The 26,058-nt window shown below is 43.5% G+C and overlaps 1 protein-coding gene across 1 annotated transcript; it reads right to left on the reverse strand.

Moving 5' to 3' along the window:
- Nucleotides 1-45: 45 nt before the first annotated feature.
- CARHSP1 (calcium regulated heat stable protein 1) lies at nucleotides 46-25,581 on the reverse strand. Its single transcript, XM_060786585.2, has 4 exons — nucleotides 25,438-25,581; nucleotides 8,165-8,338; nucleotides 2,561-2,683; nucleotides 46-1,068 (listed from the first exon to the last, which is right to left on the reverse strand). The coding sequence occupies exons 2-4, from the start codon at nucleotides 8,320-8,322 to the stop codon at nucleotides 900-902; spliced, it is 450 nt and encodes a 149-aa protein (XP_060642568.1). The 5' UTR covers nucleotides 8,323-8,338; nucleotides 25,438-25,581; the 3' UTR covers nucleotides 46-899.
- Nucleotides 25,582-26,058: the final 477 nt, after the last annotated feature.

Consider the following 26,058-nt stretch of genomic DNA (forward strand, 5'->3'; position numbering starts at 1 on the left):
TGCTGACCCTGACAGATATGGCTACACAATTCCACAATTGGGAGATTTGTTCAACCTTTTAATTTTTTCTCCTCCAGAGAAGTCAATGCTCAGAAATCAACAGAACAAGCAGTGCTCAGAATTTTTTTTTCCCCTATTGGACAAACACAATTAAAACCAGCAATGCAATGAAAGTGAAGTACATTTTGGGGGGAGCCATCAATCTTCGTGAGACACAGGAAGCCAGCGACCAATTAAACATGTACATACAAAAAAAGATACTAGCAAAATGTTATATTGTCAACTTAAGAATCCACTGAAAGGATTCCAAATACAAATGAGTCAGGAAAGAGAAACCTATACAGTTTTACCTAAAACAGCAAATTTGTCATTTTAAAGTAAAGGGAGGCAGGCTTTTTTCAACCCGATAGTTAGCCAACCGAACTAAAGTTGGCTAGCAAATGCAAAAGTATTTTGTACAACAACCTTCAGAGGCAAAAATCAGGAGAACTGAGATGTTCTTGCAGGTGCTTTGGTTATTCAGGGTCCCCAAAAAGTCCAGAAGGCACCAAAACAACTGGCAAATATCACCCCTGAAACAGAAAACTCACTGATCCCATCAATGCCAAATTCCTCTTTGCCTTATAAAAGGCACTCAAGTCATTCTATCTTATTTTTGATATGTCTAAGGCCACTGTGTATCTAAATAACAACAGGGAATCATGCTAGTGACAGTTTGCAAAGTTAGGAGCAAGGTTCCTTCTTTCCCATGTTGTGTTTCAAATTTCCAATAAACTTTAATTTAGAAAAAGATTAATCTGGCCAGCTTTGAATGGCCAATTCAATTGCGTTTCACCTGACTCGATACACAGAAAACCCATCTGTGGGGCTGAAGATGCTCTCAGTTGTTGCCCAAAATCTCAGTCCAGTGGATTTGCAGGAAGTCCAGACCAGGTCTCGTGTTTCGTTCCTGGAGCCAAGTGGGTGATGACCACTTCCACAGCCTGCAGCTTGTCGTTCTTGGGTGGAATGGTGGTCACCTTGTAGGTCATCTCGTCGCCAGCCACTGGGACATACTCTCCTTCGATGCTATGGAGGGAGGTAAAAAGTTGGAGATGGCCAATGGACTATTGAATGGATAAGCATACTCAGGCAGAGATCATATAAAGCCTTTGAGAACTACAGTCATCCCTCAACTTTTTAATAGAATCTTAAGAGTTGGAAGAGACCACAAGGGCCATCCAATCCAACCCCCTTCTGATATGAAGGGAAAGCACAATTAAATTACTCCCAACAGATGGCCATCCAACTGCTGTAATAGTAGAAATAGAACTAACTATATTATTATTATTACTACTGTTGCTGCTGCTTCTACTTCTACTATTACAGCAGCTGGATGGCCATCTATTGGCGGTGATTTGATTGTGCTTTCCCTTCATTTCAGAAGCAGAAGCAGAAGCAGCAGCAGCAGTAGTAATAATAATAATATAGTTGGAAGAGACCCCAAAGACCACTCAGTCCAACACCTTCTGCTATGCAGGAAAAGCACAACCAAATCACTCCCAAGAGATGGCAATCCAGCTGTTGAAATAATAGAAGCAGCAGCAATAGTAATAGGAATAGTAATAGTAATAATAATAATAATAATAATAATAATAATCCAATTCAACAGCCAGCAGAATGTCTGCTGTGGACTCATCTTGTTGTGTTTCAAATAATAATAATCATAATAAAGTTGGAAGGGACCCCAACTCTGTTGGAGGTGATTTGATTGTGCTTTCCCTTCATTTCAGAAGCAGAAGCAGCAGCAGTAGTAATAATAATATAGTAATATAGTTGGAAGAGACTCCAAAGACCACTCAGCACAACCCTTTCTGCTATGCAAGAAAAGCACAATCAAATCACCCCCTACAGATGGCTAATAACAGCAGCAGCAGCAGCCACCACCACCACAGAATTGGCGAGAAGCAGCTGGAAAAGCTTACACGATACAAAGATTTAAAGATCAAACTGCAAAGACTCTGGCACAAGCCAGTAAAGGTGGTCCCAGTGGTGATCAGCACACTGGGTGAAGTGCCTAAAGACCTTAGCCAGCACTTAAAAACAATCGGCACTGACAAAATTACCATCTGTCAGCTGCAAAAGGCCACCCTACTCAGATCTGCACGCATTATTTGCTGATACATCACAGAGTCCTAGACACTTGGGAAGTGTTTGACGTGTGATCCAATACAACAGCTATACATCGTTGTGTATCAAATAATAACATAATAATAATAATAATAATAATAATAATAATAATAATAATACTATAGTTGGAAGAGACCCCAAATGCCATCCAGTACAACCATCTTCTGCCAGGCAGGTAAAGCACAATCAAAGTATCCCTGATAGAGGGCCATCCAGCCTCTGTTTAAAAGCCTCCAATGAAGGAGTTATAGGCACAGGACCTCCATGAAAGTGAAAAAATCATAACAAAATTGCTACGGGGTTGCGAGGTTTTGTCTCTCTTGTTGGTCCATTTTGTGAAACTACATGGGGTTATACGGATACCATCCATGCCTTCCGTTGGGATACTTACTCAGAGATGTGCACAAAGATGTCCAAACCTCCTTCTGCAGGAGTGATGAATCCGTGGCCCTTGGCACGGCAGAAGCACTTGCATACTCCCTTGTAGGTGGGCCCTTCAGAGGCTCTTGATGTTCTGCCAAGGATGAAAACAATATCCAAATGAGATAGCTATGTAATGAGATAGCTATGCAATAAAATATCTATATTGCAGTCCTTTACTATTTGTTGTTTGTAACACCACATCATTTCCACCTTATGGTGACCCCAGGATGAACCTATCATGGGGTTTTCTGGGGCTGAGACTATGTAACTTGCCCAAGAAAGGTTTCCAAAGACAAGCAGGGAATTGAACCCTGGTGTCCAGAGTCATGATTCAATGCACTATACCATTGAACTCTTGTGTGGTTTTGAAAAATATTGTTCCAAAATGTCCTCTGAGCTGATGGTGGAACTTGATCCATTGCTGAGACATACATACATTCCACATCCCCTAGGTCTCTCCTTGACTACTGAGCATTTATTGTCTTATTTTTCAGCAAAAGCAACCGTCTTTCCAAATTTTATCTCTTGGTCTACCATGAATCTTTTTCATTTAAAGCAAAAATCTAAATCACATGTAATATGAGATATTGCAAAAAAAATTCTAACTTTTGGAGCTAGGGTATCACTGCCCAAGAGTACTTGGAGACATTTAGATTTTAAAAAATTACAGAAGTCCTCCAGATTCATTGCTCTCAGTCATTATCATGGGCCGCAGTTTCCAATTTGCGTGTTCCCAGACCCTGTTGAACTTTCAACTCCCAGGCGTCCTGGCTGGCAAATCTAAGATGTTTTCCAAGAATGTCAAAGACTGGGAACTGATCCAAAAAGAGCTTATTTTGCTGACAATTCCAGTCTTTCCCAATGGCGACCCTTAGCCTACTTTCATGGCTCACTGTGCATCTTTGCGGTCCTACAAAGCACATACCACAGATAGCAATCAATAGATTGATATCCCACCTTTCCTCCAACATGCTGTGAGGTTGTTCAGGCCAAGAGTTGGGATCTCCCAAGTCTTTCATCTAACTGTAACCACTAAAACCTTGCTCTTATGCCTTGAAATATAAGAGGAAAACCCAAGTTTCTGGCTGAATGTTGGTCCTGTTGGCTGCTCACACTCAACTTATGTTAGAGTCTTTGACACTGGTGACCTAAATAAACACACAGTCCACAAGCTGATCAAAAGGACTTCCTATTGTTTGGCCTCTACCTTGGGTTAGGTTTGTAATCCAAACAGATAACAAAATGAGCAACAACTCAAGCCCTAAACGGTTCCTCGCAATCGCATCTCCTTGTATAAACCGGCGCAAACTCTAAGATCTTCCGGGGAGGCCCTTCTCTCGCTCTCACCACCGTCACAAGTATGGCTGGTGGGGACGAGAGAGAGGGCCATCTCGGTGGTGGCCCCCCGCCTCTGGAACGCCCTTTCTAGGGAAATAGGACTGGCCCCATCCCTCTCCTCTTTTTGCAACAGCTTGAAGACATGGTGGTTTCACCAGGCCTTTGAGAACAATTACTGCCAGCCCAGCCCCTAGACATTATTAGTATCTGGCCTTGCACCCCTATCTTTTATCCCGGACAGTCCCCCAATTGAGCAGCCACAGACCCCACTTTTACTATGGTTAGGACCGGTTATTGCACCTTACCCATTCCCCCCATGTCCTATGTTTGCACTAGTCTTGATCTGGCCCTTTTAATTTACCTAGGCCCATTTTTAAAATTCTTGCCCTAACAGTAATTTTTGCATGAAGAATTGGGTGGGATTGGTTTTTAATGTATTTTGTGTTGTTTTGTTAATTTTATGCTTCTGTTTTGCGTATTCTGTATGTTGGTGTTTTGCTATTTGGAAACCGCCCTGAGTCCCCGAGGGGAGATAGAGTAGTAGATAAATAAAGTTTTATTATTATTATTATTATTATTATTATTATTATTATTATTATTAAGTTCCTGGTGGGCATGCTCAGCTCAAGTCACAAAACCCGATGAGAAGATGGAGGGAATGGACCTTGGCTTACAAGTGGGACCTTAATCCATTTGGAACTAGTCTGGCATGTTCTCCCTGCTGTTTGCAATGTCTTCCTCCTCACCGTGATATCCTGGATCTAATTTGTTTTGCTGCCATGGAAAAGCCAGTAAGAGGTGCCACGGTCGCTCCAGGGGAACATCAAGGTGGGGAGGTCCGAGACCGTTCCCACGTCATGTCCCTCTACCTTCCTTCTTTCCCACTTCTTCCCACACTGCAACTTCTAACTCACCTGCTGTTGTGACGCAACCAACCATTGTTGGGTCATTTGAGCTTCCGAGTTATCACAATGCCACAGGTGCCATGGACTGCAGTTGCAAGAGGTGTGCATAAGCATATTCCTCAATATGCAAACTTTTATGACAATCCAGCCCTTTTGGAATCAAGCCCTGAACCTGATATTATTCAGTGAATCAAGGAGTGCTCTGAATTATGCATTATGCACTGCAAAAGAATGTGCAGCATCATGAAATCGTGATGCTTAGTGCAAAGTTTGGTGGATCCACTGACTCAAATGTTAAAAACAACTCAACTCGGGAGTTTTGAGTTGAACCATGTTAACTCAGATAGAAGAGCCCATATCAAAAGGGTTATTCTAGCTGAAAAATTGTCAATAGCAGAGGAAATCATAGAGTTGGAAGAGACCTCATGGGCCATCCAGTCCAAACACATGCCAAGAAGCAGGAAAATTGCATTCAAAGCACCCCCGACAGATGGCCATCCAGCCTCTGTTTAAAAGCCTCCAAAGAAGGAGCCTCCACCACCCTCCGGGGCGGAGAGTTCCACTGCTGAACGGCTCTCACAGTCAGGAAGTTCTTCCTAATATTCAGATGGAATCTCCTTTCTTCTAGTTTGAAGCCATTGTTCTACATCCTAGTCTCCAGGGCAGCAGGAGATTAGCCTATTTGACTAGTGAAATGAGCCTATTTGAGTTGAAAACATTGGCTGTAGTCCAAGGGTCACGACTGGGATCTCTTAGGAACAAAAACCTCGTGGTTTTAGGAGTCTGGCAGAAAAAGTAAGATCCTGGGGAAATTAAGGTGGTTATCTCTTTAAGGCAAGCTGGATAGGTTTTAATGGGTTTCTCCAACTGAAAAATGGACAATAAATGCTCAAGAGTCAAGGAGCAAACTAGCAAATGATAGCCTAGTGGGGACGTGAAATCCATCTATCGCTCGTTTTAGATTTAGCAATGGATTGCGTGTGGAGCGCTGCTCATGAACAGCTCCTGTTGTACAACAGTCAAGTGTCTGTCACCAAGTGGATTGAGGCCATGGTCTTCTTAAGGCATGGGTGTCAAACTCATTTTCATGGAGGGCCACATCAGCCTTATGGTTGCCTTCAAAGGCCCACTGAATTCATAGATATAGAACCTGTGCAGACAGTGGGGTCAACTATTATTGTTTTACATCAGTGATTCCCACACTTTGGTCCTCCATGTGGACTTCAGCTCCCACAGTTCCTAATAGCTGGTAAGATGGCTGGGACTTCTGGGAGTTGAAGTCCAAAACAACTGGAGGACCCAAGGTTGGGAACCACTGTTTTACATAATGGTCAGTGCTCTTTAGTTTTTACCCCATTTGGATCCCCTAGGTAAAGGTAAAGGTAGTCCCCTGACATTAAATCCAGTCATGTCTGACTCTGGGGTGTGGTGCTCATCTCCATTTCTAAGCCGAAGAGCCAGCGTTGTCCGTAGACACCTCCAAGGTCATGTGGCCGGCATGACTGCATGGAGCGCCGTTACCTTCCCGCCGGAGCGGTACCTATTGATCTACTCACATTTGCATGTTTTCGAACTGCTAGGTTGGCAGAAGCTAGGGCTGACAGCGGAAGCTCACGCCGCTCCCCAGAATCGAACCTGCGACCTTTCGATCAACAAGCTCAGCAGCTCAGTGCTTTAACCTCATTTTTTATTATCAGCCATGTGGAATGGGGATAATGGGAACTGCAACTCAACATCCCTTGTGTCTCCGTGGTTGGGGAAAGGTTCAAGGATATTTTAAAGGCAGGCACCCGATCCACAAGCTGTGCCTCTCAATCCAAACCCCACTCTCCTGACCAAACTGCAGCCTTTCCAGGTGTCGCTGTATCTCAACTCCCATCAGCTCCAGACATGATATCTAATGACGAGGAGGAATACAGGAGAGGAATCCAACATCTGAAGGAGGGCCACATAAAAAGGCATGACATGGCTTGGGTTTGACCCATGTGTCTCATAACCCAACCAATACTCCAAGGCTCTCCAGAAAGCAAGCCCAGAAGGCACTCTGAAACTATTTATTTATGTGATGCAAAAAAAGCCAATGGGATTTTGGCCTGCATCAATAGGAGTCTAGTGTCTAGATCCAGGGAAGTCATGCTAACCCTCTATTCTGTCTTGATCAGATCATATCTGGAATATTGTGTTCAATTCTGGGCACCACAATTGAAGAGAGATATTGACAAGCTGGAATGTGTCCAGAGGAGGGCGATTAAAATGATCAAGGGTCTGGAGAACAAGCCCTATGAGAAGCGGCTTAAAGAGTTGGGCATGTTTAGCCTGAAGAAGAGAAGACTGAGAGGAGACATGATAGCCATGTATAAATATGTGAGAGGAAGTCATAGGGAGGAGGGAGCAAGTTTGTTTTCTGCTTCCCTGGAGACTAGGTCACGGAACAATGGTTTCAAACTACAGGAAAGGAGATTCCATCTGAACATGAGGAAGAACTTCCTGACTGTGAGAGCCGTTGAGCAGTGGAACTCTCTGCCCCGGAGTGTGGTGGAGGCTCCTTCTTTGGAGGCATTTAAACAGAGGCTGGATGGCCATCTGTCGGGGGTGCTTTGAATGAGTTTTTCCTGCTTCTTGGCAGGGGTTGGATTGGATGGCCCATGAGGTCTCTTCCAACTGTATAATTCTATGTGTCAGAAGCAAGTTGAGGGCACAGTTAAAATGCATTTAAAAACACAGAGTTTTTTAAAACTTGGCATTATATTAAAGGCCCTTTGACCAGAAGCTGGCCACTGGGAGTGCCTCTGATGTCGCTGTGAGAAGGTCCTCCATTGTGCATGTGCCAAGGCTCAGGCTGCATTGTAGAAGGTGGTCTGTGGTTTGCTCTTCTACACACTCGCATATTGTGGACTCCACTTTGTAGCCCCATTTCCGAAGGTTGGCTCTGCATCTCGTGGTGCCAGAGCGCAGCCTGTTCAATGCCTTCCAGTTTGTTCAATCTGCTGTGTCCCCAAATGGAGTTTCTCATTTGGTCTCAACTCTCAGCCACTGATTAAGGTGCTGGGTTTTAACCTGCCACTTTTGGATTCTCGCTTGCTGAGGTGTTCCTGCAAGTATCTCTGTAGATCTTAGGAAGCTATTTCTTGATTTAAGGCATTGGCATGCTGGCTGATATTCAAACAAAGGATGGGTCAAAGATGTCACTGCCTTGGTCCTTTCATTACTGAAAATAATGAAACTGACCTAGGTTGATTTGGAGGTTGGCGGTCCTTTCCAGAACTTAAACGACACCATTCCAAGAAGGAGATATGCAGCACAATCCCCCACAACACACAAATACTTACGCTGAGCGTGTGCGGGTCCTTCGGGTGGGAAGCGGGCTAGGGATGAGGTAGCTTCTTGCTGGCGAAGGGGACCGATCCCGTGTGCGGCGACCTTCTGGGAGTTGGAGGGCACCTGGTGATGGAGGTCGTTGATGTCCAGAAGCTGACTCCGAAGACATTGCTGCCACAGAAGACCTATCATGGAGAAAGACAGGGCTCTTTAGGAGGAAAAAAAATCTCTTTCATGGAATATTTCCTTCTCTAGCATCGAGATGGTGTCATAAGGAAGAGGAATCAGACTTGTTTCCTTGAAAGTAGGACTAGGAGCAATGGGTTCAAATTACAGGAAAGGAGATTCCACCTGAACATTAGGAAGAACTTCTTGACCGTATGATCTGTTCAACAGTGGAACTCTCTGCCTCAGAATGTGGTGGAAGCTCCTTTATTGGAAACTTTTAAACAGAGGCTGGATGGTCATCTGTCAGGGACACTTTGATTGTGCTTTTCTTGCGTGGCAGGGGGTTGGACTCTTTCATTCTATGAGATGACACTATGGACTGGCATCAAGTGTGCCTTCCTCCAGAGAGGGTAGAACATGACCTACAAGTGGAAGTACTCACTCACATCCTCACAACTCCCATCATCCCCAGCAAGCATAGCTAATAGGGAAGGATGGGTGCTCCAGTTCAATAAATTCTTGGTTGCACATTTCGTTCTCCAAACTATTATCTTTCACTCTAAAAAGAAGATCTTTCAACAACAGCTATGAAAATATTCCCATTTGATTTCAAGATCTCCTTTTCTGAGAGCTAGAGGGAGAAAAATTTTTAAGTCATCAGGAAGAAGGAGGCGGCTTGTTTTCTGCAGCCCTGGAGACCAGGACTCAATGTACCCATGGGTTCAAATGACATGAAAAGAACACCTGAACATTAGGAAGAACCCCCGATCATAAGAAAAGCTGTTCAACAGTGGAACCCTCTGCCTCAGAGTCTGTTGTAAGCTCCTTTTTAGGAGGCTTTGAAACAGAGACTGGATGGTCATCTGTTGGGAAGGCTTGGATTGTGCTTTCTCTGCCTGGCAGAAGGGGGTTGGACTGGATGGCCTCCGAGGATCCCTTTCAACTCTATGGCTCTTATGAACCTCCTGATCATAAGAAGGGCTGTTCAACAGTGGAACTCTCTGCCTTGGAGTCTGTTGGAGGCTCCTTTTTTGGAGGCTTTGAAACAGAAACTCAATGCCATCTGTTGGGATGGCTTGGGTTGTGCTTTTTCTGTCTGGCAGAAGGGGTTGGACTGGATGGCCTCTGAGGGTCCCTTCAAACTCTATGGCTCTTCCAGTGGCCTCAACAATTCATATTAATTGTGATTCCTTTGTGTTCTCAGGCAATTAAAATGTGCTTCCTACGCAGTACCAACAAGAATAGATTTTGTTGTTTCACCTGCCAATTAATTTCATTTCACTCAGATTACTGTCAGAGTACCTAAATGTTAGCAGCTCTCACTCACACACCCCAATGAAAGTCACTTTAACTGCACAAAACTACCCACTCCAGGAACTCATAAGAAAGGATGATGGCAGTTAAATTGGTAAAGCTGGCTTATCAAAACTTTGGGAACTTGTCCTAGGTCTTAAGAATGGAGAAAGGTGGGAATATGAATATAAATATTTTTAAAATAAAAAAATAAAAAATGTTCAGGTCAATGTCCTAGAACGGAGAATAATTATGATGTCAACAATGACATTATTATTATTATTATTATTATTATTATTATTATCCCTTTATTAAATTGAAAATAAAATAAATTATTTAGTTCAATGTCCTAGAACAGATCATGATCATGATGGCAACAATTATGACATTATTATTATTATTATTGAGTTGTTGTAGGTTTTTTCAGGCTATATGGCCATGTTCTAGAGGCATTCTCTCCTGACGTTTCACTTGCATCTATGGTAAACATCCTCAGAGGTAGTGAGCGCCCAAACACAAATCAAGGAACATGAAAGGCACTGCAGACCACTTCAACCAGAGAAATCAGCCACAGCAGAGCACCTGATGAACCAACCTGGACACAGCATTTTATTTGAGAACATAGAAATGCTGGACCACTCTCACAACCACCATGTCAGACTACACAGAGAAGCCACTGAAATCCACAAGCATGTGGACAATTTCAACAGAAAGGAGGAAACCATGAAAATGAACAAAATCTGGCTGCCAGTATTAAAAAACTCTAAAATTACAACAGCAAAACAACAGAGAGGAAGCAATCTGGGACATCTAATCACCTCTCAACAAAAGATTCCCCCAGGCACTGCCAGGCCATCAAATGCTAATCAAGGTGGTCAGTTGAAACATTCACACCTAGCTCCAGCAGAGAAGAGTCCTTTGTCTCACCCTGGTAATTCCACAGAAATATAAACCCTTTTTCCTAGTTCCAACAGACCTCACTACCTCCGGCCATGAAAGCCTTCGACAATACATTATTATTATTATTATTATTACTACTACTACTACTACTACTACTACCCTATTGATACATTAAATTGAAAATAAAATAAAATAAATAGTTCAGGCCAATGTTCTAGAACGGAGAATGATCATAATGACATTATTATTACTATTATTAATATTTATACCCTTTTATTAAATTGAAAATAAGATAAATTGTTCAGACCAATGTCCTAGAAGAGGTAATGATCATGATGGCGACAATAATAACATTTGTTCTGGAACGGCTGTTCCAGGGGCTCCAATTTTGTGTTTTGCACTGAGTGTGTGTTCATAGTCCTAAGTTTCAGGGACTTTGCAGATAGGTGGCTTCCTTTGGCTGCATTCATAGGGCAAGCCACCTGTCAATAATAGTTAGGATCCCTGGTCCCGCCCCTCTCTGGGTTTTTTGGAGGGAAGGGGCCGTTTTTCAGTTAGTCTCAGCAAAGGAAGTCAATGCAGAGGATGTGTACAGACGTCCTCCTGTACAAAGGCTTCATCTCTTAAGATTTCCCGGGGGAGAACAGTCTTAAGCCTCTAAAGATTCCCAAAGGTTCCAGAGAAACAGCCTTACAGCCCTGAGGAATTCTGGAGGGAATAACAGCTCTAATCATCAAGATCTCCAGCTAAGTGACTACAGACCTGCTGGTACGTCTGCTCGGTTCTGAGACGCAGTTCAGCCGGTAGTGGATTCAAATCAGTCAGGTTTAGGTCACAGTAGCCTGGGAGGCGCTAGAAAGGGGAATTTTCCTTTGAACAAAGTTATTGAAGATAGTGCCTGTTCCCTGTAGACAAGTTTGAGAGAACTGGTTTCTTTACCAAGCAAACTTTACAATTCCTGTTTGTTCATCAATAAAAGACTGTTATATTTAAGCTCAAGCCTCCTAAAGACTGTTTAATGAGGGAAATTTGCCTAAAGGCTCCTTTTTGGGGGCCCTGGCTTCCCGCTGGATTTAAGCCGCACATCCTCTCTTAAAGGCGCTTCATTTCAGATCCAGCAGCGACAGAACAACATTATTATTAGTAGGAGTAGCAGCAGTATCAATTTTTCCCCAGGTTGGGACACCTGGGACTAACTACTTAAGCCTATTAAGAGATAGATTACCAAAACAATTAAAATAAAATGCAATCTATACACATAATAAAAGTGAAAATGTGTGTGTGTGTGTGTGTGACTGGGTGTCCACTTACACAGACAAGCCCCAGCCTCCACAAACAGCTATAGCTTCCACAACTTGGAGGATACCAAAGCCCTTCTTCCAATGACATTGCAGGTTCTATAGAGAGCACCATGAACATGTCCAAGAGCCTGCCAATGTCCTCCACAAATACAACACTGCCCACCACCCAGGTTCATATGGGGATCATTTCATAGATTATATGTGAAGACATCTCCCTTGTGTTTTGTTACTCTACTGCTGAATACGCATGCCTGGTGTAGAACACATATCACCATGTTCAAACAGTGGATGTGGCTCTTAATGAGACATGCTGCATTATCACAGGATGTCTACGCCCTAGGCTATTGGAGAAATTACACTCCTCAGCTGGTATTGCACTACCTGACATCTGTCAGGAAGTAGCAGCCAGTAATGAAAGGACCAAGGCATTGACATCTCCAGCCCATCCTTCTTGATTTAAATCAAGAAACAGCTTTCTAAGATCTACAGAGATACCCGCAGGAACACCTCAGCAAGCAAGAGTCCAAAAGTGGCAGGCTAAAACCCGGAACCTCAATCCATGGCTGATACCAGATGAGAAACTCCCTCCTGGGCACACAGAAGACTGAGCGACTTGGAAGGCGCTGAACAGACTGCACTCTGGAACCACAAGATGCAGAACCATTCTTAAGAAATGGGGCCACGAAGTGGAGTCCGCGACATGCGAGTGTGGAGAAGAGCAAATCATAGACCACTTACTACAATGCAGCCTCAGTCCTGCCACATGCACAGTGAAGGACCTTCTCACAGCAACACCAGAAGCACTCCAAGTGGCCAGCTTCTGGTCAAAAGAAATCTAGTATAATGCCAGGTTTTTAACTTTGTTTGTGTTCTTTTAAATACATCATAACTGTTCCCTCCATTCACTTCTGACATGATAAATAAAATATTGACTTTTATATATAGATATAATATTAATAATATTAATATTATTTTTGTTACCTGTCTTTCCTCACAACTCAAGATGGGGTACAAAACGGAGTTTCAATATAACAACAACAACAACACCTTGCTTTCCTAAAGCAGATTCAATCATTGCCAATTCTACCAATGAAAAAATAAAGGAAGGACCACATAAGACAAGGGGGGTGCTACAGGTGAGCATCTTTCTGGATCCTATGACAATCAACCCCAGTCTAACAATTGTGGAAATATTCTCTAAACTCAAAGCTTTGAAGTCAATTTAGTACTGCGTCTAAAAAATTAAATCCACAAAAAAGCTCATGCAAGATGTAAAAACCAGATAGTTTGAAAGGTGCTGCCACATTTCCCTCTTTTAGGTGCTGCAAGAAATGAACACCTCCAACTCCTCTGAAAAACAATTTGCTTTGTATATTGTCGAAGGTTTTCATGGCCTGAATCACTGGGTTGTTGTAGGTTTTTCGGGCTGTATTGCCATGTTCTAGAAGCATTCTCTCCTGATGTTTCGCCTGCATTTGTGGCAAGCATCAACCGAGATTGTGAGGATGCTTGCCACAGATGCAGGCAAAACATCAAGAGAGAATGCTTCTAGAACATGGCCATACAGCCAGAAAAACCTACAACAACCCAATTAGCTTTGTAGTGCATTAAAGCTTCAAAGTATGCCACCTGTCTGCAAGTAACAAGTCTAAGGAAAAAAATGTCCTAAACTGAACCTTATCTTGAATTAGTAGGACTTATATAAGTGTTTTAATTAACAATTCCCCATTACTTTGCTGACTCTACTGCACTTGGGATTAGCAATTGGATTGAACTCATTCACTGAGTATTTGATCTTGAAATATCCTGGTATTCAAAGGCAGGGAAATTTTAAGAGTTTGTATATTAGTGGATGCTTGATGCACCAAACAATCAAATTCAATTGCATTTCATTTGGAAGGAGGAAATATTCAGATCGAATTTAAATGACAATTGAAAACAATGGCTGCATTTAAAACCTTACCAGAATGAAGCTGAACATTCAATCTATGATTTTACTCCTGATTTGAGAAGGAAATAGTGGCATGGGCTTTTGAAAATGGCTTTTCTTACCCATCCTTTCTGTATTCACTTGTATATCAATCCTAGAAAAGGACGCAGGATCAGGAGCCTCAAAATTCAGTTTTCCTGGGACAGATAAAGGGCCTTTACTGAGTACATGGGTTGATTCACCATTTAGCAATGACTAGAAATGAAAATGACTCAATTGAAGATGTCATAATTAAAAAATATATCATGAAAGAGATAAGGTGAGTCATTGAAAAGAAGATAAGGCTTTGGTATGTTCTTGCCTGCGTTCAAGTTGTTTTGATTTGTGGAGACCTCAAGGCAAACCTAACACAAGTTTCCTTAGAAAGATTTGTTGGGGTTGGTAGTATTTGCCTTTCCTCCTGAGGCTGAGAGAGTGTGACTCATCCAAGGTCAACCAATGGGTTTCCCTGACCAAGCGGAGATTCAAACCCTGGTTTGTAAAATCATTATCATACTGGTTCTCAATGCCTGGTATTGTGGAAGGCAATAGAAAAAGAGGAATCTTGGAAGTCTCTTGTTCATAAGACAGCTGTAATGCAAAGTTGACTGTTCTTGGAGGACTCTAGTTCACAGGATTGCCATAACTCAAAAACTGACCTGATCTTAGAGTTTTCTTGTTCATAAGACCGCCATAACTCAAAGTTGGCTGATCTTGGAGCACTCTAGTTCATAGGATTGCCATAACTCAAAAGTTGACCTGATCGTAGAGATCTCTTGTTCATAAGATTGGCATAACTCAAAGTTGACTGATCTTGGAGCACTCTAGTTCATAGGACTGCCATAACTCAAAACTTGACCTGATCTTAGAGATCTCTTGTTCATAAGACTGGCATAACTCAACTTTGGCTGATCTTGGAGCACTCTAGTTCATAGGATTGCCATAACTCAAAGGTTGACCTGATCTTAGAGATCTCTTGTTCATAAGACTGGCATAACTCAAAGTTGACTGATCTTGGAGCACTCTAGTTCACAGGATTGCCATAACTCAAAACTTGACCTGATCTTAGAGATCTCTTGTTCATAAGACTGGCATAACTCACAGTTGGCTGATCTTGGAGCACTCTAGTTCATAGGATTGCCATAACTCAAAACTTGACCTGATCTTAGAGATCTCTTGTTCATAAGACTGGCATAACTCACAGTTGGCTGATCTTGGAGCACTCTAGTTCATAGGATTGCCATAACTCAAAACTTGACCTGATCTTAGAGATCTCTGTTTCATAAGACTGGCATAACGCAAAGTTGACTGATCTTGGAGGACTCTAGTTCATAAGACTGCCATAACTCCAAAGTTGACCTGATCTTAGAGGTCTCTCGTTCACAAGACTGGCATAACTCAAAGCTGACCTGATCTTGGAGGTCTCTTGTTCATTGGATTGCCATAACTCAACATTGACCGGGATCGCAAATGCCAACAACAACAAAAACTGGTTCAGTGGGTCTATTTTCATTGGCACTATCAATACCATGGAGCCATACCTTGCATGAAAGTAAATAGCTGTGAATTAAAAAGGTTTTTATGAACTGAGGAAACTCTAATCTAGAAATCTCTGGATCCTCCAATCCAACTCTTGACTACATCATGAATGTAGACTACTACATAATTGCTCTGGAGAACTTCCAAAGGCTGAGATAAGTGATCTCTTTGGGAATCTCTTTGTTTTCCAGAGCAAATCCACAAAAGTTGCACTGGAGGATCTATAGATTGCTAAAGAGTATGTAATAATCCAACCCCCAAACAATCTAATTTCCAAAAGTAAAACCTGCAAATGTGGAAATCCAACTTGCAGTTGGGACTAGCATTGAGAATATTTTCTGGGAACTCTATTGTATGTTTTGTTTGCCAGGGGGAATTGTTTTGGCACATGCACTGTAGTGTTGTATTGCTTTTTTGGCTTTTAAAATCCCTTCCATTGTGTTTTCCACTGTTTTTATGAGTGATGGTCACTTGTTGGCTTGATAGGTGCATTGCGTCCAAATTTATGTCAATTCGTCCAGTGGTTTTTGAGTTATGTTAATCCCACAAACAAACATTACATTTTTATTTCTATAGATTTCTTCTGATCAAGTATGCTGTAGATTCTGAGACACAGACCAATTTCAGTACCACCAACAGAAAGAGATAGAGAGATGGACCAAAGTATGTCTACCAGACTACCATAAAGTCTGTTGCTAGGTGAAGTGGCTCTCTGTGATCTCACTGAGAACATCTCTATGAGGAGAAAGGGGAAAGGAAAGGAAAGGGGAAAGGGAAGGGAAGTAGGGGGAGAGAAAGTAAGGGAAAGCTGGATGGGAAAGCTGGAAGGGAAAGGGGGAAGGGAAAGGAAAGGGAAAGGGAAAGGAAAGGGGAAGGGGAAGAGAAGGGAGAGGAGGAAGGGAGGGAGGGAGGAAGAGGAGGGGAGAAAAAGGAAGGAAGGAAAAATGAGAAGGGGAAGAGGAAAGGGAAGAAGGAAAGAAGGAAGGAAAGAAAGAAAGAAAGAAAGAAAGAAAGAGAAAAAGAAGGAAAGGAAAGGAAAAGAGTATGAGAGGGGAAAAGGAAGGGAGGAAAGGAAGGATGAGAAAGGAAAGAGGAAAAGGTATGAGGGGAAGGAAAGTAATAATGAGATTATATCAAGGAGGCAGTGGCCCCTCCAACCCCCGGGGCAAAGTTGGGTACATACATGTGTATGTGCTTATGTGTGTGTGTGTATGTGTATGGATAGATAGGTGATAGATAAACACGTGCATGCACATACACACAAATCACTGATTTAAAAAGGCAGGCACATAACAGGGACACGCAAGAGCCTTCTCTATCTCTCCAACCCTATGGGGAGATATCTATGCGCAAGAGAGGTGCTTTGGCAAAGGGAGCCGAGGGCGATGCTGACTCAAGTAATTGCCAAGTCAGATCCAATTCCCTCTTTGCCCTCCGCTGCCAATGCCAGCAATACATCAGCAGAAATGAAGCCTTGGTTCTACTCCCAGAACCACGGAGAGACGTTCACAGCCCTTTCTGCAACTGAACCGGAGGGGAGAGACCATCCTGTGGTGCCCAGCAACCTCTTCCCGCAAAGGAGATCCAATAACACCAATGCTGAAAAAGACCCAAAGGGTTGTAATGGAGACGTCCGACATTCTTGACACTGGCAAATTTAATTTCCTGTAACCGAGGCGTATTCAAATTACAAAAGGATTTTTTTCTCCTCTAGAATGGACACACCTCATTCTCTAGGATGGTGGCGCATTGTGTTAAACCCTTGTGCCGTCAGGATTGCTGACAGACAGGTCAGTGGTTCAAATCCAGGGAGAGCAGAGTTGAGCTCCCTCTGTCAGCTCCAGCTCCCCATGCGGGGACATGAGAGAAGCCTCCCACAAGGATGGCAAAACATCAAGCATCCTGGTGTCTCCTGACAACGTCCTTGCAGACAGCCAATTCTCTCACACCAGAAGCGACTTGCAGTTTTTCAAGTCGCTCCTGACATGAGAAAAAAAATTCTCTGGCTCTGGACCCACAACTCTGAAAAGACGTCTGGCACTAAAAAAAAACATTTGAGGTCATGAAGCTTTTTACGTGAGAGATTTTCCTGCAAAGAAAAGGCTTTTGTGGCTTGATTTTGGTACTGCTTTTAAAGGAGGAATGGATAAAGTGAACAAATCCTGCCAAGAAAACCCCATGATCCAGCTTTGCTATCATTGTGTGCCTTCAAACTGTTCCCAAATTGTGGTGACCCTAAAACCCAAATCAAAGTGACCCTAAAGCAATGGTTTCCTAATTATGGCAACCCTAAAGGTTTTGCTTTGCTTTTATTTTTGCAAGATTTGAATCAAAATCAGAAGCCATTTGAAGGCACACAATAACAATAACAAAGTGTGAGGTGATATGCAAAGAGAAAAACTGCAAGGTTGCTGTGAGTTTTCCAGGCTGTCTGGCCATGTTCCAGAAGCATTCTCTCCTGATATTTCACCCACATTTGTGGCAGGCATCCTCAGAGGTAGATTCTTAGTCCGTAATTCCCCTGCTTTTTGAGTGTTGCTCTTTATTCACTGTCCTGAATGTAAGAGTTTTTTTTAATACTGGTAGCCAGATTTTGTTCATTTTCAGCAACACTCAAAATGCAGGGGAATTCCAGACGAGAATCAACCAGGACCAGCTAATATCTTTCAACAAAGAACTCCCCCAGGCAGCAACCACCCAGTCTTTGAAGCTGCAAGGCTATTAAATGCTAATCAAGCTGGCCAACTGCAACATTCACACTTGCCTCAAGCAGACAAGAGTTCTTTCTCCCACCCTAGACATTCCACAGATATATAAACCCCACTTGCCTAGTTTCCAACAGACCCTTCAACTTCTGAGGATGCCTGCCATAGATGTGGGTGAAACGTCATGAGAGAATGCTTCTGGAATATGGCCAGACAGCCTGGAAAACTCACAGCAACACAGTGGTTCTGGCCATGAAAGCCTTCGACAACACAATAAAACTGCATTCGGGCGCTTGAACCAAAATCATGGTTAGCATGAGTTTGTTGATGACAAGGTTTCGGAAATCTCTCATTCATAAAACTGCCATAAGCCAAAGCCAATGTGACAGTCGGTAATAAGGATAATTTTTCCAAAGGACCTACAAAATGCAAGGAAAATGCTCTGCCTAGGAATCTCAAAATCCTTCAGTTTTAACTCTGTGATCCGCTGCTGGTATACGTTCACCATAAAATTGCACTTTAGCCAAAGACGGTTGAGGCTGCACCAAACTACAACTCCCAAGACTCCATAACATTGAGCCATGGCAGTAAAAGTGGTGTCAAACCTCATTAATTCTACTACAGTGCAGATGCTCCCAAGAAACCAGAACAACTCAGTCTTGCCTCTTGTTGGATGAGCAAAAGTTGGATAAGCGAGACTCTACTGGATTATTGTTGTTGTTTCCCACTGTCCTCTCTTTAATGAGACTCAAAGCAGCTCATGACACTCAGAGGCCGGGCTTTAGCACAGCGGGTTAAACTGCCAGCTGTAGAAAATCTTGCCAATCCAAAGGTTGGCAGTTCAAGCCGGGTTGGGGTGAGCTCCTACTGTCAGCCCAGCTTCTGCCAGTAATGAGAGTAGATAAATAGGTAACGTTTATAGCAGGGAGGTAAAAAAAAGGTGCCCATAAAGAACATGACAGTAATTCCATCAGAAGGAGGTCAACAGACAAACAAAGCTCCTCCACATGGAAGATGGAGTAACAGCACGACCTTGTGGCTGGAGTTGAGCACAGCCTCCAGATGCCAGAGATGGAAAAGGATGGGAAAGCCTGTATACCTCTGTTTATGAATTGTCTCTCCTTGTTAATTGTATAACAGGCTGGAGTTTTAGAACCACTGGTAAATCACCAGCAATTATAAGGTCTATCAACCAAAAGGTTGCAAGTTCGAAGCCCCGGATTGACGTGAGCTACTGACTGTCAGCCTAGCTCAATTTTTACTTAAGCAATTTGAAACCAGCTTTAGCTGTAATTAGAGAAATTAGGTACATCTAAAAGCAGAGGAGGTGTTTTACGATGCCATAAAAAAAGATCAGAAAATGCTGGGTGACCAAAAGGAAGGAGGATACAGCAACAGCACTCCCTGGACTTGAGCCCATCCTTTCATGGCATCAAAAACAGATGGACACTGAGTCAAAACAAACTACCTCCTTCTGTTCTGTCTGTCTGTGTATTGTCTATACGAAGCGGCATTTAATGTTTGCCATGTATATGTACTGTGATCCGCCCTAAGTCCCCTTCGGGGTGAGAAGGGCGGAATATAAATATAGTGTTGTTGTTGCTATTATTGTTGTTGTTTGCCATCTATGTGTTCTATAATCCGCCCTGAGTCTCCTCGGGGAGATAGAGGGGAATTAAAATAAAGTTTTTTAAAAGTACGAATTACAATTAAAACCTACAACACATAAACATTAAAACAGGAAAACCAATAGTTAAAAACCACATCAAACCATTGAAAATGTTAAAATGGTGCCTAAAAACTTAAAACCTTCACAACAACCCTGCGATGTTGAGCAAACCAACAAGAAGTGGCTCACCCAAGGTCACCAAGGAACTACAATGCTGATTTAAACCCAATTCAGTGCTAAAGCCATTCAATCGTTTGAGTTTCTACAACACCAAATCCGGACCATTGTTGTCCACGTTTGGGCTCATTTGGGGGACAGAAAGAGAGGGTTACCCAACGCTACTATCAAACTCGGACACTCGTTTTCCATATTTTTCTGGGTTGCCAAACAAGCATCACGAGTGAGTAATCCCGAGTTGCACCATGGATTAAAGGAGGTGAAAAACAGGCTTGCAGTTGCGCAATTTCTCTGTTTATCTATACACTAAATGCTAAACAATCTATACAAGACCTCCAGGCCTGGACAAGCAGGAAATATTGCAGGAATGTGTAAGAGGAAAGAACTTGTGCAAGGAATTCCCCCAAGGACAGAAAACCTATCCCCTTCTTATTAACCGGTATTGGAGTTAACCATCGCTATACAATCTTTGGCCAAGGGATGCAGTTACACTGCAGAATTGACGCAATTCGATACCACTTCAATGCTATGGATACCTAGTAGTTTCTGGGCAGAGGAGGTCTTTAGGAGTTGCAATTTGGTGAGGCACTAAAACTGTTTGGCAGAGAATGCAAAAACCTTGTAAAACCACAACTCCCAAAGCACTGAGCCATGACAGTTAAAGTGGTGTCAAACTGTATTAAATCTATAGTGTGGATGTACCCGTTGCCTTCGTGGAAAATCTTACTTTTTGGTTCTTTCAAATGAATCCTATTGTTAGCCTCTAAAGAGAGAGACCTAATTTTTTTGTGTCAGGAGCAACTTGAGAAACTGCAAGTTGCTTCTGGTGTGAAAGAATTGGCCGTCTGCAAGGACGTTGCCCAGAGGATGCCCGAATGTTGGATAGTTTACCATCCTTGTGGGAGGCTTCTCTCATGCCTCCGTATGGGGAGCTGGAGCTCACAGAGGGAGCTCATCCACACTCTCTCCAGATTCAAACCTCTGACCTGTTGGTCTTCAGTCCTGCCAGCACAAGGGGTTAACCCATTGCACCACCAGGTGCTCCTAGGAGTAGATCTAATGAATGAAAGGGACTGACACACTTGAGAAACTGCAAGTCGCTTCTGGTGTAAGAGAACTGGCCATCTGCAAGGACATTGCCCAGTGGACGCCCAAATGTTTTACCATCCTGTGGTAGGCTTGTCTTATGTCCCCCCATGTGAAGCTGGAGCTGACAGACGGGAGCTCCCCCCACTTCTCGGATCTGAACCACCGATCTTTCCGTCAGCAGTCCTGCCAGCACAAGGGTTTAACCCATTGCGCCACCGGGGGCTAAAGTGAGATGAAGAAGGGGATTGAGCCCATTGCTTTTGGGGGCGGAGAACATTAATAATAACAAAGCCCCTTATCTATGATTCAACAGGCAATTTTAAAAGCCACCGCAAAACTGTTCCCCTGACAATTAAGAGGCACTTCATTATCTCCCTGCAAAAGCAGCCCACACCAAATGCATTTCCCTAATGGAGCCTTTGTTTAAAAAAGTCAAAATCTCCTCCAACTACTTCTCTCAACTTCATATGGCTTCTTTTCTTCACACCAGGGAATGCATCTACACCAACGGTTCTCAACCTGGGGGTCGGCCCCCTGGGGGGATCGCGAGGGGGGTGTCAGAGGTGTCGCCAAAGATCATCAGAAAACACAGTATTTTCTGTTGGTTATGGGGGTTGTGTGTGGAAAGTTTGGCCCAATTCTATCGTTGGTGGGGTTCAGGATGGTCTTTGATTGTAGGTGAACTATAAATCTCAGCAACGACAGCTCCCAAATGTCAAGGTCTATTTTCCCCAAACTTCACCAGTATTCACATTGAGGCATATTGAGGCATCATACCAAGTTTGGTCCAGATCCATCATTGTTTGAGTCCACAATGCTCTCTAGATGTAGGTGAACTACAACTCCCAAGCCACTGATCTACACTATGGAATGTAGTTTGGAATCACTTTAAACTGCCATAGCTCAAGTGCTATGCAATCCCAGGAATTGTAGTTTGCACCAGACCTCTTTGGGAGCATGCAGCTTGACACCACTTTAATCCTCATATAATAAAATCATGGGAGTTTTAGTTTGACAAGATCTTGAGCCTCTCTGCCAAAGAGTGCCAAACTACAACTCCCAGGATCCCATAGTATTGAATCATGTGAGTCAAAGTAGATTAATACTACAGTGGAAGTGCAGCCACAGAATTACGCCACTTGAAAGAGGCTCTATCGACACTGCCATATAATGCAATTTAATTGCTTTGAGCTGAATAATATGAGTCTACACTGCTGAATAATATGAATCCACACTGGTGATGCAGCAGGTTAAACCACTGAACTTGCTGATTGAAAGGTCAGCGGTTCAAATCTGGGGAGTGGGGTGAGCTCCTGGTGTTAGCCCCAGCTTCTGCCAACCTAGCAGTTTGAAAACAGGGAGCCCCGGTGGCGCAGTGGGTTAAACTCCTGTGCTGGCAGGACTGAAGACTGACAGGTTGCAGGTTCAAATCCGGGGAGAGGCAGATGAGCTCCCTCTACCAGCTCCAGCTCCTCATGCGGGGACATGAGAGAAGCCTCCCACAAGGGTGATAAAACATCAAATCATCCGGGCGTCCCCTGGCCAACGTCCTTGCAGACGGCCAATTCTCTCACACCAGAAGTGACTTGCAGATTCTCAAGTCTCTCCTGAGACGACAAATTAAAAAAAAGTTTGAAAACATGCAAATGTGAGTAGATCAATAGGTACTGCTCCTGTGGGAAGGTAACGGCACTCCATATAATCCTGCCGACCACATGACCTTGGAGGCATCTATGGACAATGCCGGCTCTTTGGCTTAGAAAAGGAGATGAACACCAACCCCCAGAGTCGAACACCACTAGACTTAATGTCAAGTGGAAACCTTTACACCGCCATATAATGTATTCTGATTCAAAGTGGCAAGATTTTCCTGACTTTCTAATCCACGGAAATGCAATAGACACAATACATAAACCTTAGTGATTGATATATACGATAATGACTATTAGCAGCACAGCCCTAGAAGAGAAAGGCAAATACAAGCCATAACCCTTGGGGGCTGGGAGAGGAAATTGCAGGCGTTTCTCTTCCTCCTCTCTTTTACTAAGGGAGGCAACGGCATTGTTCCTTTTCAAACCCAGAGCGGATGTCTGGCCCAGCAAAGGTCTCCTCCAAGCCCTTCAATTGCGCGTGAAGTTCTCCCTTCCACCCCGAACGACAGAAACAAACAACAAAAAGTGCCACAACAAATTAAAATCTTGCATTTTAAAGCAAACAAACATAGTCAGCGCAACCTCACCCAGCCAGTGTTCAAAGTCCAGGCAAATTACTAGTTTCTCAGCTCACTCCAAATTACATGAAAATGTGCAATGAGGTTGAAATTGTAGGCTAAAGTCCAATTATACTAGTTTAATATTCCTAATTATAATCATTACTTATATCCTGTTTTTTCTTTCCTAAAGGAGACTCAAAAGGTTGTGTCCGACTCTGGGGATTGGTGCTCATCTCTATTTCTAAGCCGAAGAACCAGCGTTGTCCGAAGACACCTCCAAGGTCACGTGGCCAGCATGATTACATGGAGCATCGTTCATATGTTGGGTTGTGGGACGAGGGGTTTTGTATTATGTACTTGTTGCGGTCTTATGTACACCACTTTGAGTCCCATTCATGGGGGGGAAAGCGGGATATAAGTAAATAACAATAATAATAATAATAATAATACTAATAATGGAGCCTCCAGTGGTGCAATGGGTTAACCCATTGTGCCAGCTGAACTGCTGACCAAAAGGTTGGCGGTCCGAATCCAGGGAGTGGGTGAGCTCCTGTCTGTCAGCTCCAACTTCCCATGCAGGGACATGAGAGAAGCCTCCCACAGGATGGTAACACATTCCAGCCTGCCCTGGGCAATGTCCTTACAAACTGCCAATTCTCTCACACCTCAAGCGACTTGCAGTTTCTCGACTCGCTCCTAACATGAAAAACAATCAAACAAGTATTTCCCTACTTTATACATTTCACCCTAAATATTTCCTTACTCCAAAGTTTAAATTTTGGGGGAGAAAAAGGAAAAACCTTCCCTTTGATTCCTTCTTTGGTTTAAAATCCAAAAGCAACATCAGAGTTGTTCTCACTAGAAAAATATTCTCTGTGGGCCCCAATGCAAATATAACTCTGTTTATTACGGAAGTGGCTTCAAGGACCCTACTTTCCATCAGGCCACAACTTTAAAACACAGTTTGAAGGACTTTAATGCCCATTATACTGAATCGGCAAACTACAAAGCACTGGAGGCACAGATTTCTTATCTCGGTCCTTAGTTCCAGAGGCAAGTATATGCCAAGGGTGAATTCACATTGTTGAACTAATGAGATTTGGCACCACTTTAACTGCCATGGCTCAGTGCTATGGAACAATAGAAGTTGTGGTTTGACAAAGTTTTGCTTCTCTGGCAAAGAATGGTGCTATCACCGAACTACAAATCCCAGTATTGAAAGGGGCATTATCTTGACAGTGTAGAGCAGTCATGGGCAAACTTCAGCCCTCCAGGTGTTTTGGACTCCAACTCCCACAATTCCTCACAGCCTCTCGGCTGTGAGGAATTGTGGGAGTTGGAGTCCAAAACACCTGGAGGGCTGAAGTTTGCCCATGACTGCTCTACACTGTATCTATACTGTAGAATGAATGCCATTTGACAGCACCTGAACTGCTACAGCTCAATATAATGGGATTCTGGGAGTTGTAGTTCTGCAAGGTCTTTAGCCTCCTCTGCCAAAAAGTGGCGGCACCTCACTTAACTGCAACTCCCAGGATCCTCCTCTGGTTCATAGAAGTCGTGGTTTGACAAAGTTTTGCTTCTCTGCCAAAAGAGTGGTGCTGTCTCACCAAACTACACATCCCAGTATTGAAAGGGGGTGTTAAACTGCATCAGTATAGACCAGGTATGGGCAAACTTTGGCCTTCCAGGTGTTTTGGATTTCCACAATTCCTAAAATCATTCGTCCTTACCTTTCCAAGAAAGGGACAAAAATGGGGGTTTAGAGACCACAATATACATATCACAAAGGCATCTAATGTGGGTTACTCTTTGTTTGCACCCCCCAAAAAGCAAGAAAGGGCCTGAAAACTGCAATAAAAGTACACACACAAGAGTGTACCTCCATCTTTTCTTGCCTCTGTTTTTTCCTCCACCCATTTTCAACTCTGTGCACTTTCATTCTCTCCTTCCAGTTCCTTCTTTCTTTTACAAACTTCACTGTATCCATTTCCCTATATAATAGATGCAATGAAGTTTGCAAAAAAGAGATATTTCTATCTATCTTCCTTGGAACTTCCATCTTTGGCTCCCAACTTGCTCCTCCTAGGAAGGCTGCAAACTACATCCTCTCCAAAGAGGCTCAATGCGCAATTACGCACGGCTTTTGTCCCCTTTCTCCTCCCATCTTCAAACCGAGTTCTTTTGACTTCTGCCAAATTACTTCTCCAGATCTCAGAGGCAAGGGTTTGGGGAAGGGGAGAAGAACACAAAGAGACTCACCACCCCCTTGAGAAAGGCGAAACACAACCGCAACTCCGAGCCTTTGCTGCTCCAACGGTGCGCCTTGGAGAGCTCTCTGCTCAGTCTCCTGCCTGCCTTCCTGGGTGGATGGAGCAGCTTCAACTGGGAGCCCTTTGGGGAGGAGACTTGGGCTGAAAGGGGCGGGGAAAGCCCCCAAAGGAGCCGGATGGGGATGGGGAAAGCTCCCATACTACATGCCTCCATTCCCTCTTTCCCTTTGTCCTGAGTTGGCAGCTCCATCCTCTCTCCGCTTTCCCACTTTGCAGCTGCTTTGGAAAGGTCTTCTCCCACACTGGGAATGGATGCTGTTTGGCCCCACTTAGGGCCCTTCCACACAGACCTATATCCCAGAATATCAAGGCAGAAAATCCCACATGGCCGGAATCACTGGATTGTTGTAGACCTCACAACCTCTGAGGATGCCTGCCATAGATGCAGGCGAAACGTCAGGAGAGAATGCTTCTGGAACATGGCCATATAGCCCGAAAAACCAACAACAACCCAAAGGCCTGGCTTCTTCCACGCAGATGTCCTCAATATTGACTGTTATCTCTCAGTTAGGTAAAGGCAAAGGTTGTCCCCTGACATTAAGTCCAGTCA

Source organism: Anolis sagrei, chromosome X (assembly GCF_037176765.1).
Source record: "Anolis sagrei isolate rAnoSag1 chromosome X, rAnoSag1.mat, whole genome shotgun sequence".
In the NCBI taxonomy this organism is placed as follows: domain Eukaryota; kingdom Metazoa; phylum Chordata; class Lepidosauria; order Squamata; family Dactyloidae; genus Anolis; species Anolis sagrei.

Bases quoted from the DNA above. Each gene is read 5' to 3' on its own strand.
- CARHSP1 (XM_060786585.2), bottom strand. From the start codon at position 8,322: ATGTCTTCGGAGTCAGCTTCTGGACATCAACGACCTCCATCACCAGGT. The intron at 2,684-8,164 runs GTAAGTATTTGT...CATCCTTGGCAG, and splicing joins AGGACCCGCACACGCTCAGC to AACATCAAGAGCCTCTGAAG. The intron at 1,069-2,560 runs GTAAGTATCCCA...CTCCCTCCATAG, and splicing joins ATCTTTGTGCACATCTCTGA to CATCGAAGGAGAGTATGTCC.